Genomic DNA, 15,425 nt, shown 5'->3' with positions numbered 1-15,425 from the left:
TTGAAAACAGATTTCTGTATATTATGACTGAAACACAAACAACTGTTTTGCTGCACCTTGATTTTAATTTGATCATCCAACAGGGAAAAAAGTAGACTTCTTTGAAATGCGGTGTTGGGAGAGAATTTTATGGCTATTGTGGATTGTCAAAAAGACACATGTGGGTTTTAGACCAATTCAAGCCTAAACGCTCTCTAGGAGCTAAAAAGACACGGCTGAGGCTATCATGCCTTGGTCACCATAGGAGAAGACAGGACTCCCATACCATACCAAACCTTTAATGGCATAATAGAAGACAGGACTCACTAGGACAGACAATAATGCTGGGGAAACTTGAAGGCAGCAAGGAAAGAGGAAGACCCACCATAGGATGCATTGACTTATTAAAGGAAGCCACAGCCTTCAGCCTTTAAGACCCGAACACAAGGCCTTTTTTTTGTAGCAGGAACTCCTTTGCATATTAGGCCATGAAGCCAATCCTCCAACAGCTTACAGGGCTCTCGGTAAAGGGCCTACTGTAAGCTCCAGGAGGATTGGCTACAGCAGGGGTGTGTAGCCTAATATGCAAAGGAGTTCCTCCTGCAAAAAAAAAAGCCCTGCCTAAACAAGATTGTTAATGATAGGACATTTGGGAGGTCTTTAATTCATAGGGTTACCATGAATCCGAAGCAACTTGACAGCACTTAACACACACAAACAAGTTCCCAGGACCCAAAGAAAATCGCTTTGGTGGATCTAAGAGACAGGTTGCCAGTTGCCCAATCCTGAGACACAGCGCTGGATTAAACCCTGTGGAGCCCCTTTTGTTGTTGTTCAGTTGCACAGTCGAGTCCAACTCTTAGTGACTCCATGGAAAAAGTCATGCCAGGCCCTCCTGTCTTCCATCACCTTCCGAAGTCTGCTCAAATTCATGTTAGTTACATCAGTAACGCTGTCAGTAGAGGCCCCTAGGTAGTCAAAATCTCAGGTGCCCCCTCACCAATTATCTCAGAGTCGGAGCACCCGCCCTGCTGCCCGCGGCTCCCGCTGCAGCCTGCAGGCATCTTTTCAAAAGCCCCTTTGACCAAGCTGCAGGGGAGAGGCAGAGAGAGGCAAACTTGGCAACGACGCCAGCAGCAGTCGCACCAGGCAAGTTGGGCAAAGAGCAGCTCAGTTGCCGGCTGCGCATGCATGCTGGGAGGGCTGCAAGCAGGGGGAAAACTGGGAGGGGGGAGGAAGCCAGCCTGGGGCTCCTAAAGGTGTGGGGGCCCAAAGGCTAGTGGCTACTTGTTAATCCAGCCCTGCTGAGACGGAAATTAGTAGTTAGAAGCAGCACTTTGCCCAGCCCAATTCTGTGTGTGCTTACTCAGAAGCAAGTTCCTCTAAGTCCAATAAGCCATCAAGTCACAGCTGACATGGTAGCCCTGCAAGATTTTCAAGGCAAGAGACATCCAGAGGTGTTTGGCCATTGCCTGCCTCAGTGTCATAACCCTGGACTTTCACGGTGGCCTCCTATCCAAATTAGGGTTGCTAGGTCTGTGCTGGAAAATGCTTGGGGACTTTGGGGGTGGATCCAGGAGAGGGCAGGGTTTGGGGAGGGGCCACAGCATGCCACAATACCATAGAGCAGGGGTGGCCAAACTTGCTTAAACTAAGGGCCACATAGAATAAATGTCACATGTTTGAGATGCAAGACGGAAGGAAGGAAGGAAGGAAGGAAGGAAGGAAGGAAGGAAGGAAGGAAGGAAGGAAGGAAGGAAGGAAGGAAGGAAGGAAGGAAGGAAGGAAGGAAGGAAGGAAGGAAGGAGGGAGGGAGGGAGGGAGGGAGGGAAGGGAGGGAGGGAGGGAGGGAGGGAGGGAGGGAGGGAGGAAGGAAGGAAGGAAGGAAGGAAGGAAGGAAGGAAGGAAGGAAGGAAGGAAGGAAGGAAGGAAGGAAGGAAGGAAGGAAGGAAGGAAGGAAGGAAGGGGAGGGAGGGGTGGAAAGAAAGCAGTTTAAACTTTAAACGCATTCTCGAAGAGACAAATGACTTCTTCAAGCCAGTTGACGGGGTGGTGGGGGCTTCGAGAGCCACACAATATATGTGAAAGAGCCACATGTGGCTCCCGAGTCATAGTGCGGCCACACCTGCCACTGAGTCTACCCTTCCAAGCAGCCATTTTATCCAGGGGAGCTGACCTCTGCCAGTTGGAGATCAGCTGTAAAAGCTGGGGATCTCCAGGCCCCACCTGGAGGCTGGCAACCCTAAGCCCAGGCTGACCTTGCTTAGCTTCTGAGATCTGACAAGGTCAATGCTAGAGCGTGGTATTGTAATCACAATCACAAATATTATGTTAAAACTTTGCTCTCTTAACATCCCAATGGCTTACTAGACTTGCATGAACTGCACTAGCAACTCGGAACTGACACAGAAACCTTGCATTCCTGGTGGGTCTCGGTATTTGGGGATGGTTCCCCCCCTCCCAAATAAACAACTCTCAGTTGCCACAATCTCCTTGAGCACACACCTCTCCTACACTGTTCCCTTTCCAAGTCCTCATCTGTTCCAAGCTCCTCTTCCCCCAAGGCCTGTTCCCACTTCACGTCCTCTGGGGCCTTGAGTGAGCCACAGCTGCCCCAGTTAATCAGCAAACCTTCAACAGTTCTGTACAGGATCCTAACACCTGAGAACAGCGTATGTCAGCAGGAGGGTTTGCCTGTAATGCTGAATAGTTCAGATCCCTGTAGCAGGGAAAGGATTGGTATATCCCATAATGAAGGACACGATGAAAAAGTACAATTGAGACTGCTGGCCAAGGGTGGGATCCAAGCAGCTTTTATACTCCATCTTGCCCAGTTCTCATCCACGGGGTCTCTTGTGGGTTTTGGACATGCAGGTCTCATGCTCCCCAGCAAAGGCTTGGGAGTCAAAGAGAACACCTCCTTCCTTGTCTGCACCAGCTGAAAAGCGCAGCTTGCATGTTATGCAAGCCAGATAGTCCCTGCTTGACCCCAAAGCATCCTCCAAAAGACAAAATTTGCAGCACAAAAGAAAAGGCAATAGGCTGTTTAACCCTTTCTCCCCCTTCACTTCCCCCTGAATCCCCCAATCTACCACTATTGCCCCACAGGGGGTTCCAGACATGCTTACTTTGCAAGCAAGCACCTGGAAAAAGTACCTGGGGGTACATTTGGGGGGGAAATGGTGGATAGCGGGATAGCAAAAGAGCTGATTACCCACTCTGACCTCTACAAGGAATTGCTGCCTTGTAATACGTAGCTTGGCCTTGAAGAAATCCCACCTCTTTGCTGCTTAGCATAAGTCCCCTGAGAGGGAGCAAAGCAGAGATGAAACATGTTTTAAAACCTCTACAACAAACCCGGTGTCTTACAAGCAATGCACAGCACAGACAAAGGAACCCCACGGAGAAGTTAATAAAGTTCACGTCGCATGCATTCTGAAACCAACCACATCTTTCTAGTCTAATCCTGTCCCCTATTGAGATTCCATTTTGTGTAATCTATTATTTATACCTTATTGTAGCCCCAGCTTAAAGCTCTGCCGCATACCTCCCACATGTCAGTGTTGAAGAGCATCCTGAAATGATTTGCAAATTCAGGGAGAACAATCACATTATGTTTGGTTTTGGTTAAAATAGATGAGACAGACAGACAGACAGACTGATAATGGTGATGATGATGAAGAAGATAGATAGATAGATAGATAGATAGATAGATAGATAGATAGATAGATAGATAGATAGATAGATAGATAGATAGATAGATAGATAGATAGATAGATAGATAGATAGATAGATAGATAGATAGATGGATGGATGGATGGATGGACGGACGGACGGACGGACAGACAGACAGACAGACAGACAGACAGACAAGCAAGCAGGCAGGCAGGGTTGGGTTGATGGATAGTTGGCTAGATGGATGGATGGAGATGAAGGAAGATGGATGGACAGAAGGACAGACGGACAGACAGACCGATATTAACTCTTGTTATCTGTTCTAACTGGCCATGGCTTTTCCAGGATCAAACTGCTCGTATGACTGCAGCCACTGAGCTATTACTTCCTCCCACACTCTGCCCCTCCCTTTAGCTCCAACTGCTGCCTAGCAACTTTATAAGACAGAAAGGCAAGATACAAAACTGGAAATAAAAAAGAAATCATTTTTAAAAAGTGTCTCTAGGCATATTCAGAATGCCATTCCTTCACTGATGAGTAACCTCAAATTTGAGATTGCAGAGCAGGATTTCTAAGCTAAAATTACTTGACTGTAGATCTAGGAAGTTAAGCAGGGTTGGCCCTGGTAATTACTTGGATGGGAGACTACCAAGGTAGTCCAAGGTCACCACACAGATGGCAAACCACTTCTGAATGTCTCTTGCATTGAAAATCCAGCAGATCAACATTGGTTGGCTTCAACATGACAGCGCTTTCCATACAGAGAAATACTGTTACCTCCAGGCAGGGGTCATTGTACAGAAAAAGAAGTGCTGGAACTCATTAGCACAACTCATTTGCATATGCCACATACCCGTGACATCACCTGAAGGTGTACTAAATTATATCAGCTCAGCATCTACTTTAAAATGCTTCTTGAATTATAATGGTCTTCATAAAACCTTACTCTCATCATACTTTCTAAATTACTTTCTCCTATGTGGCCACAGTGGCATGAAGAAGATGTCTGCTTTATATGTTTTGGTTATTTCTCCATTTTTTGTAAGGGGGGGGGGATATTAGAAAGTTTGTCAAATCTTAGAGTTCAGCAAAATTCTCACAGGGGGGTTGAAGAATGCAGCCCAGAGGCAAGTATTTTTTTTGAGGGGAGGGGGGTAAGAAAGAAAGTAACTAGCACGACTTCGGAGGATGGTAGAAGACAGGAGGGCCTGGCGTGACTTTGTCCATGGGATCTCAAAGAGTCAGACTCGACTGTGCGACTGAACAACAACAAAAGAAAGAAAGATACCAATAAAATGTAGAGGTTCCGGAGCTCCGCTCCTTTGAGCTCCTGCCCAAAATGAGGCCTGCCCCCAGGGATGAATTATGACATGCTGAGGCCCTAAGTTATGCCAAGTTTAAGAGGCCTCACAGCATTACATAAATAAATAAATAATAGTGATTGTGTCACTCTTTTTTTGTACTGAGAGGCCTTTCATAGTCTGAGGCCCTAAACTATAGCCCAATTAGCTTCTGCATAAATTGGCTTACCTTCCCTTTTCAGAAATGAAGCACCCGTGTGATCTCTTCACAGCCAACTTTCCAAAGACTGATCATTTAAATCCCGATTTGTTTTAATGCACGTCCATATATAGATAACTGGGTCTGTGAAAGGTATTCACCCCCCACATTCTGAGCTGCACTGAAATATACAAATGCTGCAGCCTAAGAAAACATCATTTCTTCTTGGGCAATTATCTTCCTTCCAAGCTCCATGTCAGCTTTGCACTCCTTGATCTTTCTCTTTTGATACAGTGCTTAGAGGCTTTCACACGCCTTGCAGCTTTACCGTTGGGAGCAGAGACAATTATAAGAGTTCTTTACTCTGTGCCTTTTGGTATATATACAGAGGTGCCCCCCCAACACAAAAAAATCACAGCTCTGGGTTCAAAGACGTTAAGCAGCCAGCCACCAAGAGAGAGCACAGCCGGAGAAAGAAACAAATGCTGCAAATAACCCTGATTGGGAATCCCATTTATCCATAAAATAAAAGTTCAGATAAAAGGACCTGTGACAGATCTGGGGGGAAGAGCTTAGTTTAGAAAAAAAAGAAGAAGAAAAGCACAGATCTAAGAGAATCAAAGGATATTTAAATCAGAACTTGATTAAATACTATATCAAGAGCAACACTAAACCTATAAGTAGACTTGAGTGATGTGCCTCACAATCAGTACTTGCGCTAATGGAATTAGATCAAGTGTCATTTCAGAAGGTCTGTTTTTGTAGACTCAGAAGTAATTTCCCCCAACTGTATTTATGAACTGTGTCAACATAGTTCTGGTTTGCCAAATGACCAGGACACTTAGAACCGTAAAGCAGGCTTTAATAATACAGAACTAGGGCTTTTTTTGAGCAGGAACACACTTCTGGCTGGCTTAGTGTCAGGAGGTGTGGCATAATATGCAAATGAGTTCCTGCTGGGCTTTTTCTACAAAAAAAGTCCTGCGTGAAACAATGGTGATGTCAGGGGGTGTGGCCTAATACACAAATGAGTTCCTGCTGGGCTTTTTCTGCAAGAAAAGCCCTGTACAGAACTAATATTAGCAAAAGGGTTTTTTTTAAATTAACACAGGAATCTATATTTTCAAGTAGTGTACTTTTCAGAGAAAATGCATACAACGTATCTAGCAATGGTATTTAAGCCCTTTGAGAATAGCCAGAATCTACAAAAATCTAGAATCTAGATTTTTGATTCTACAAAAAAAAAATCTACAAAAAAAAAATCCCATTGTTTTTGGAAAGTGAATTGAAAGTATTATTTAGTGTGTGGGAAAGCACCAAAGATCTGCCCCTTTGTTATTTAAATGGGATGCTTTAAAATACTGGGGGATGGTGGAAAGTGCTATCAAGTTGCCTTGCAAATTATTTAAAAAAATCTGTGAAGGAGCAACTACCATCACGAGAGTTATGAGACTTGTAGTTAAGAAGATTTTCAGTGCCATCCTAAAAAATACTTTCTTAAGAGGAAGCCTCACTGAGTAGACCTGAGTAGGCTTCTGACTGGCTCGTTTTAAGATTAAGGAGGTCCAATGACAGGGCATAGAGGACAGGAGACAACGGAGAGGTGATATGAGGGCTTTTTTTGTAGCAGGGAACTCCTTTGCATATTAGGCCACACTCCCCTGATGTAGCCAATCCTCCTGGAGCTTACAGTAGGCCTTGTACTAAGAGCCCTGCAAGCTCTTGGAGGATTGGCTACATCAGGAGTGTGTGGCCTAATATGCAAAGGAGTTCCTGCTACAAAAAAAGCCCTGATGATAACCCTCTTCAGGTACTCAAAGGGCTGTCATATAGAGGATGGTGCAGAGTTCTGTGGCCCCAGAAGATGGGACAAGAACCAGTGGGTTGAAATTAAATCAGAAGTGTTTTCAACAAAACATTAGGAACAGCTTCCTGAGTTAGAGCGGTTCTTCAGTGGGACAAGCTTCCTCCAGAGGTGATGGGCTCTCCTTCTTTGGAGGTTTTGAAACAGAGGCTAGATGGCCATCTGACAGCAATGCTGATTCTGTGGATTTAGGCAGATCATGAGGAGGAGGGCAGGATGGAGGGCATCAGTGCTTAGTCCTTGTGGCACTTTCTTACTATATCGAGAGCAACACTAAACCTATGTGGCACTTTCTTACACTTCCAGGGAATGCTGTTCACCACTTTGGGGTCAGGCAGCAATTTGTCTCCAGGCCAGTTTGGCCAGGGATCCTGGAGGGGTTATATTTTGCCATCTTCCAGGCATGGAGCAGGTGTCACTGGGGGGTCGGGGGGAGGTATTTGTAAGTTTCCTGCATTGTGCAGGGGGTTGAACTACATGACCATGGAGGCCCCTTCCAACTCTATGATTCCACGACTGCTCTAATTGTTGCTCCATTCAGTGCAACAAGCTATTTGCAGACATGGGTTGGTTATACATCACCTCCACTTGCATGCATGTACTTCCTCCTTAATTCTTTACTATGTACAAAAATAAAATGAAAATCTGAAAAGCCTGCACCTCCCCGCTGTACTTTTGGTGCCACTGCATTCTAAGAAGGGCCTAACGTTGCGCACGGCTGAATACAGGCATGTTATATGCTCATATCGCTTGACTTGTCGTGCATCAGTCCCACCTGACGTTGTCGTGCCTCTGAATGTAAATCTTGTGGAAAATCCTTTCAGGCGGCTTCAGGAAGTCCTCCTTCATTTCCATGGCAACATTCCTGGGCAAAAGGCTCATCAAGAGTCGCTCCTACAAGAAAAAAAAGCCAGTAATTATAGTATGGATCTGAGAGGGGCACCTTTCTCTTTTCAAGGCTGAAAAAAAATACATTAGAGCAAATCACTTGTTGGGGAAGTTTAATCCATAGAGCCGATCAACGGAACACGACTAGGAATCTCAGGCACTGGCTTGCCCAACAAGTAATGCTACCATTTAAACACACTGGGATGGACCCAACCAGCTTTGCTATTAGTAGAAAAAGAAGGAGACGGGTTCCTTTTGGCCATGAAAAAAGGCTGTGCTGGAGAGCATGGGACCCCACAGACCAAAGACATGTGGAGTGGGGACTTTTAATGAGGGGAAAAATTAGGTGAGATTGAAAGAAAAAAATCGGTGGGCCGCAGCCCTCAGCTCCATACAGAGGTTGTTTTGAGAAAATATCTTATCCTGTCTCCTAAGAATGTGAAGTTATCTCCAGGGTGTTTAAAATATTTCCCAGTTGTAGCTAACAAGTCATCTCCTTCCATTTGTACATGTCACAGGGTTGCCTGGGCTGGCAACCAGCAGGAGATGGGAGAGGTGAGGACTTCCATATTGTGGGTAGGGGTGATTGGTATCCCCAGTGCAATGATGTCACTTCCGACACCGCACAGAAGTGATGGCATTGTGCCGTGGAGATGCTCTTGCATTCACCCCCCCTAAAAAGTTTGGAGCACATGCTAGAGCATCAGCTGTCATGATGAGGTCACTTCCGGGGTGCATTGGTAGCAGTGTAATCCTGCTAAGGATACTGATTATGCTCCCTCCCACCCTATTTTCCCCAGGTATTTCCTCCTGCTGCCCAGCTAAGTGTCAGAGACAACAGGAGTCGGGATGAGAAACCCCCTGTCCCAGCAGGAAGCTGGCAACTCTAGTATCTCACAGTGAATGCTAAACATTTGGTGCATGTGAACATTCAAAAATCTAGAGATACACCAAGGAATGTTGGTTCAGCTATATGCGCCAATACCCAACATATATAGCAAGGGTGTCAAACTCATGAGAGCCAAATCTGACATAAATGAGACCTTGTTGGGCCAGGCCATGTCAAGCCAAGCCATGTGTGTACCTATTTAAGATTGGATAGCAGAGATATAAACTTTATAAAGGACACAAAGATTTTTTTAAAACAACAAACTTAAAACATCAGCACTCGTTGGTCTTAAAGGTGCTTTCTTTGTATTTCTCCCATAGCATCCAGGGAACTGGGCAAAGGAAGCTCTGGCTCTTTTTTTCCTTCCCCAGGGGACCAGGAGGGGGAGGAGCCTCAGCCAACAGAAGGAAGAGAGGCTTTCATTCTGTAGCTCCTTTCAGACGGCTTCAGGAATTGAGAAAGCCTGGCAAAGCAAGCTTTGTCTACCCCTCTTCCTCCCAAAGGGAGGAGCCTCAGCCAATGGAGAAAATAGCTCCTGTGGGATTCAGCAAGACTTGCAAAGCAAGCTGTTATGCAGTAGATGACAGCCAGTTGCTCAGGGGCCAGATAGGAGCCCTCCAGGGGCCTGATTCAACCCCCAGAATGCATGTTTGACACCTCTGATATATAGAATCATAAAATGTATCTAGGATTTTCAGCAAGCATATTTTAATGTTAACATTCAACATTTGACATGGATGCTGCATAAGTGTCAGAAATCTGGTAATTCCTAAAATTTGCAGAAACTCTAAGGAAAATGTGAGAAAACCTGACATTTATCAATAAATTTCAGAAACCAACTTGGGTGCCTTCCGTAAATGTCCAAAACTCTCCTGCATTTCTATTTGGACATGACACATGCCAAGCCAGGAGTTCACATGCCAGTATCAAGGGTCGTGGCACAAACATTTTCAACATTTCCCTTTGTACCTCCTAAAATCTTAACATTTGCTAGTAGTCAAGTTATACCTTTCAAAGTCAAAGTCAAGTTATACCTTTCAAAGCCCCTGGGAGTGTTAATGAATTCAGAACACTGAAACTCTTTTTAGGATCATGCTGTAAATGTCTGACATTTTCCAACATACAGTTCCTTGCTGGCAAAGAAATACCACAAGCAGTGCTGCGTGTATCAGGCTACCAGGGCCGGCGCATGGGTGTAGGTCAAGTAGGCAGCTGCCTCGGATGCCACTTGCCCTAGGGGCACCATGAGGCGCCCCCTCTCCCCATGCCTGCTGCTGTCCGCCTCCCCAGGCCCACTGCTATCCACCTCCCTGCGCCCACTTCTGTCGCAAGGTCAGGGGGGCCTGGCAGCGAGCATGCTCAGAGATGGCTCTAAGCACGCCCGCTGCCATTCAGACTCTGCCGAGGCTTCCTGAGGCTTGAGAGGCCTGTGCAAAGTCCAGGGGGGTGCGTGGCAGTGAGCGTGCTCAGAGCCAACTCTGAGCGCCCCCACTGCCCTCTGGACTCTGCCAAGGCTCGGGAGGTCTTGGCAAAGTCCAGGGGGACATGGCAGTGATGTCATTGGGGCACACGTGTGCTTTGCGCACACGGAAATAGCGATGAGGGGAGCAGAGGATCGGGATTTGGCCTAGGGGCGCAGGCCCCAGGCCTGGAGGCTGCTACTCTCATGGTACCCTGCTTCTCAGAACCAGTGGTGGGTGGGGCTGAGCTGCCTTTGTGGTTCTTTGAATTATGGCCATACTATAACTCTGCTGCCACACAGAAACCATTTTGCAGCAAGGGAACAGAGAGCTCCAATAGCAAGTAATTGTCCCTAATTACCATCACTATCATCACGATCTTAATAATACCTCATTGAAGTACCTGTAACATTTATATGAGAAATATATATATACACACACATGCCAGATCATTTGCTTTCTTTTGTGTCTGCTGCTAGTGAACTTCATCAGCGTGTTCTTTTGTTGTATCTAGCAAGGCAAGGTTATTACACCCTGAGATGGATCTTGTATAGATTTATTTACCCTCCTTAAATCAGCCAAGCATTAATGAAGCATTCTCCACTGTGGCTATGCACAGAAGTCACAAATCCTGCGCTGTCAGGACAACATGCAAGACAAGGTTGCTGTTTGAGAAATGTGGGTCTACTGTACTCCTTTATTACACTTTCATTCATTCATTTGACAAAGGAACCTCACAATGCCAAGAGTTTGGGATTTCTCTAAGATCAGTTAAATAATACTGCACTCCGCAAGCGTTAACTTATCTGCGTTAAGTAGTTAAAAGGCAACTCAAAAAGACAACCTGAGTGTTGCAAATGGTGTGGTATCTGAAATGCTCAGGAGAGTATTTGCTAGAACCAGCCTGGAGACTTCTAGGAACCTTTTCGGATGGCCACTTCAGTCTGGGGGAAGGAAGAAGAAGATTGCAGATTTATACCCCACCCTTCTTTCTGAATCAGAGACTCAGAGCGCCTTACAATCTCCTACATCTTCTCCCCCCACAACAGACATCCGTGAGGTGGGTGGGGCTGCGAGGGATCTCACAGCAGCTGCCCTTTCAAGGACAACTTCTACAGGAGCTATGGCTAATTCAAGGCCATTCCAGCAGTTGGAGGAGTGGGGAATCAAACCCAGTTCTCCCAGATAAGAGTCTGCACGCTTAACCACTACACCAAACTGGCTCTATTTAAATCTAGGAAGCCTTGTTACCCTTCATTGTCCAGGCTGACTCTACCCTCAGGCTCCTCCTGACCAGGCTTCGTTGTAAATGCTTCCAGTCAAGCCTGGGTCTCATATGGCTTACTATTGTATTACTGTTGCTACTGTCCGGCTTCTCTTCTGCCTCTCTGGCACCCCACTGCACCTGTTCCCTTAAGGACAGCCAGCAAATGGCTTTGTTCTGTATGACTCCTTTTGGCAGGTTGCCTTGGTTCGCAGCCCAGACCCTCTGTTTATTTTATAATCTTTTCAGAAGTTGTTTGGTTTTCCTGTGTTACCCTGAAGAACTTGGAACTTCAGCAACTTGTGAGTAAATTGTCCTAGTGAGACCACACAAATGTGGGATTGCAAACTATTTATTTTGGCTACTCTGTGTGTGTGAGTGTGTGTGCGTATGAGAGAGAGAGAGAGAGAGAGAACACAGGACATGCAGCTGTTTAGGGATGAGGAAATGAAGACTGTATTAAATTTTCAGCATAGCATCTGGTGCCTCTCCTCAAAAAAATTCCCCAAGATTCAAAACGATTGGACCAGGGGTTCAATTCTATAAGCTCCCAGACAAGTTGCTCCTATCCTCCAGTATTTCCAAATGGAGGGCAGGCATTAAAAAGGTGCACGGTCCCTTTAAATGTGATGGCTAGAACTCCCTTCGGAGTTTCATCATGCGTGTCACAACCTTACCCTTGGCTCCACCACCCCCAAAGTCACCAGTTATTTCTTGAGTTGGACCTGTCAACCCTAATGGAAACCGAGCAGTGACAATAGGTAGCTCTAGGAATCACCAGAAACCCTATGGTAAAACCCCAGAGCTTCCTAGAGCTATCCACAGTCACTCGAGGTTTTCCCCAGAAGGGATGTTGTTATTCTGGAGTCATGAGTTTTTGACAGGTGATGCCCCCATCCCAACCAGGGAAGCAGCCCTGTTTTAACATGGACCACAACTAAAACATTTTGAACAAATCTTGTCTCTAAGCCTTGTTCTAGAACTCAGGAAACTCAGGAGAGCCAGTTTGGTGTAGTGGTTAAGTGTGTGGACTCTTATCTGGGAGATGGCCTTGGGTCAGCCATAGCTCTGGCAGAGGTTGTCCTTGAAAGGGCAGCTGCTGTGAGAGCCCTCTCCAGCCCCACCCACCTCACAGGGTGTTTGTTGTGGGGGAGGAAGGTAAAGGAGATTGTGAGCCGCTCTGAGACTCTTCGGAGTGGAGGGCGGGATATAAATCCAATATCTTCTTCTTCTTCATTGGTAGGCCAAGTCCTCAAAACTGCCAGTTTACCAACATTGTTGAATATAAGGGAAAACTGCTACAACATAAATTCTATTATGACAGACTCCTGTGTGAAGCATACACATCCATCAATGTTACCTCATATGCTTGGGTCCCTGCATGCACTACTAAACACTACACAAGAAAAAGCTTCACACAGATACATATAATGACAAGAAGAATGCTTTTCAGAGTGTTTTATCATCACTGTGCCTGTTCCCTTTGGTAAGTGAGAGGGGGAAGCAGATGCGCATGAACTGAAGGTATTCAAAGCCACTACAAACTATACCTTTTGAAATTCCGGAATTAATTCTTGGAAATCTTCACCCCAAATGTTGCCCCTGTAAGCTTTTGGATTTTTTTACAGCTTGCATGGTATAACGTAATGCATTTTGTGGAACACACCCTCTGCTCCACTGGCAAACAGTTACTCTCTGCAGAACTGGATTTTCTGCCAAGTCACCTCCTCTGTTTTACTTAATGTCCAGCTTGAACCAGGGTTCTGCGGTCCTCAAAAGCTTGCTCATTACTTCTAAGCTTTTTCACTCAGTTTTGCCCAGCCGCCCTCCCTAATACATCCCCTATGCCACATGGTTTTTGTTAAAACAGGTCCTATGATTTTCACCACAGTCTATTTGGCGTAGCCAAAAAGGGCCCCTTTCCTCCCTTTTCACAAGCCAAAAAGATTGCTGGATCCAACCATTTACATCAGTGCCCACTATATGGCAATACATTAGAACTTGATTGTACATTTCTAGAAAAAAAAAATTGGGATGAAAATGCCTTATTTTGTTCCCTTCATTTTTTCTCTGTGCAGCCTGCCACTTCTCCTTAACACACCAGTCTAAATAGGTAAAGCGTGCAGTTTTTACAGTGTTCGATACTTCCAGATTGCTTTCATTTTTTTTCTATTTCCACTGCACCCTGACAAAATATTACAAAAAACACTCTTCATCTGATTGAAAGTATGACTGCTTCAAGAGCTTTTTAACATAGTGTTTTAATGATGTCTAATGCACTCCTGCCCAGACCGGGATAGTCCAGGCCAGCCTGATCTTGTCAGATCTTGGAAATTAAGTATGGTCAGCCCTGGAGAATATCTGGACAGGACCCCACCGTGGAAGTCCAAGGCTGCTACTCAGAGGCAGGCAATCACAAACCAGCTCTCTTGGTCTCTTGCCTCGAAAACTTTACAGGACTGCCATAAGTCAGCTGCAACTTGATGAGACTTTCTTCCGCCAATGGACTCTGGCATGCTGGTAAAGCTCGATATACACACATGCAAAGACACACACAACTGTACGTACAAGCAAACCAAGGCTGCCTTTTTTCCAGTTTTGTTAAAGTGTATGTGTACGTTAACTTAGTGGGGAACAACAATCCAGAGGTTCTGATAGCACTGAAAACCACCGCACAGTCACAGAATCATGTGCCTCTGCATAGCAACCCTGCACTTTCTTGGTGGTCTCCCATCGAGATACTAACCAGGGCTGACTCTGCTTAGCTTCTGAGATCTGATGAGACCAGAACTATACAGAACATTCATTTAGACAGGGGGCAGCAAAGCCTCCTTGCAGTTGAAAAGGACTAATGTGAAAGTCTGTGACTGTTTGGGCATTCCATAGGTACAAGCAGACATCAATCACAGACTTCTCAGCCCTGTCTCCTTCCACACCCATGGCAACATCAGTCCAGAGAGATTCACCTCCCTGCCCCAACAACCTTAATGCCAAGCTGTTGGGGGATTCTATTTCGCTTTCTTTTCCCAGGCAAGTCAGCCAGTTTTCTATAGCAGATGATGGTTTCCAAATGTATGAGATTATTCTGCATATTTGGAATTATAAAATTGGGATTCAGATATATTTCTAATATTCTGAATAAGGAATGCAGGGAGGAAGCAGGGCCAGCTCACCCTCTAGGCAAACTAGGCGGTTGCCTAGGGTGCCAGCAGGGTGGGGGCACCGAATTCTGCCTTCCCGCCCCCCCCATCTAGTTTGCCCACTCCCTAGCCACCTCCTCCCTCCCTTCCCCATCCCAGGTCTGCTTCAATGCCCGGAATGGCGGTCGAGCACCACACTGCTGGGCTATCTAAAGATGCTCCCCACCAATCAGCTGATCGGCGGGTAAAACCGCACAGCGAGCTCACTGTCAGTGCCGGGGCAGGCCAGCAGCAGCAGCAGGAAGGACCAGCGTCCTGAAAGGGCACTGCCGGTGCAACCGGATGGGAAGTGGGGAGGAGTAAAAATATTTAAATGCATAAAATGAAATCCATCCTGCTGCACATCTCTAAAATAAGGAGCAAGCCACTTGGAGGAATGTATCACATCTCTTCCGCAATGTCTCTACTTAGTTGCCTGTTTGCTAGGGCCTGGCATATCAAAATGAACACGGTTCCTATTACAAATACTTATACTGGTTAGGATGCTTTGGTCACCTGCAGGGCTTTTTTTTTTGTAGCAGGAACTCCTTTGCATATTAGGCCACACACCCCTGATGCAACCAACCCTCCAAGAGCTTACAGTAGGCCCTGTAGAGCCTTGTAAGCTCTTGGAGGAATGGCTATAAAAGAGGAGTGTGGCCTAATCTGCAAAGGAGTTCCTGTGACAAAAAAAGCCCTAGTCAATTCCTTGTCCTCTTGCAGATTG

The 15,425-nt window shown here is 45.9% G+C and overlaps 1 protein-coding gene across 2 annotated transcripts in view; it reads right to left on the bottom strand.

The window, feature by feature from the left end:
- The window catches only part of ADCY1 (adenylate cyclase 1), a 260,520-nt gene that overhangs the window by 121,590 nt on the left and 123,505 nt on the right, over positions 1-15,425 (bottom strand). For both annotated transcript variants that reach the window (XR_009555859.1, XM_060247765.1), the window contains exon 3: positions 7,794-7,912. Coding sequence is in view for 1 of the 2 variants with exons in the window: in XM_060247765.1 (XP_060103748.1) it covers positions 7,794-7,912 (119 nt within the window). In the remaining variant the exon portion in view is untranslated. The remainder of the gene's footprint in view (positions 1-7,793; positions 7,913-15,425) is intronic.

The sequence above is a fragment of the Heteronotia binoei genome, chromosome 10 (genome assembly GCF_032191835.1).
Source record: "Heteronotia binoei isolate CCM8104 ecotype False Entrance Well chromosome 10, APGP_CSIRO_Hbin_v1, whole genome shotgun sequence".
Lineage (NCBI taxonomy): Eukaryota > Metazoa > Chordata > Lepidosauria > Squamata > Gekkonidae > Heteronotia > Heteronotia binoei.
This window is presented reverse-complemented; position numbering and strand designations above follow the sequence as displayed.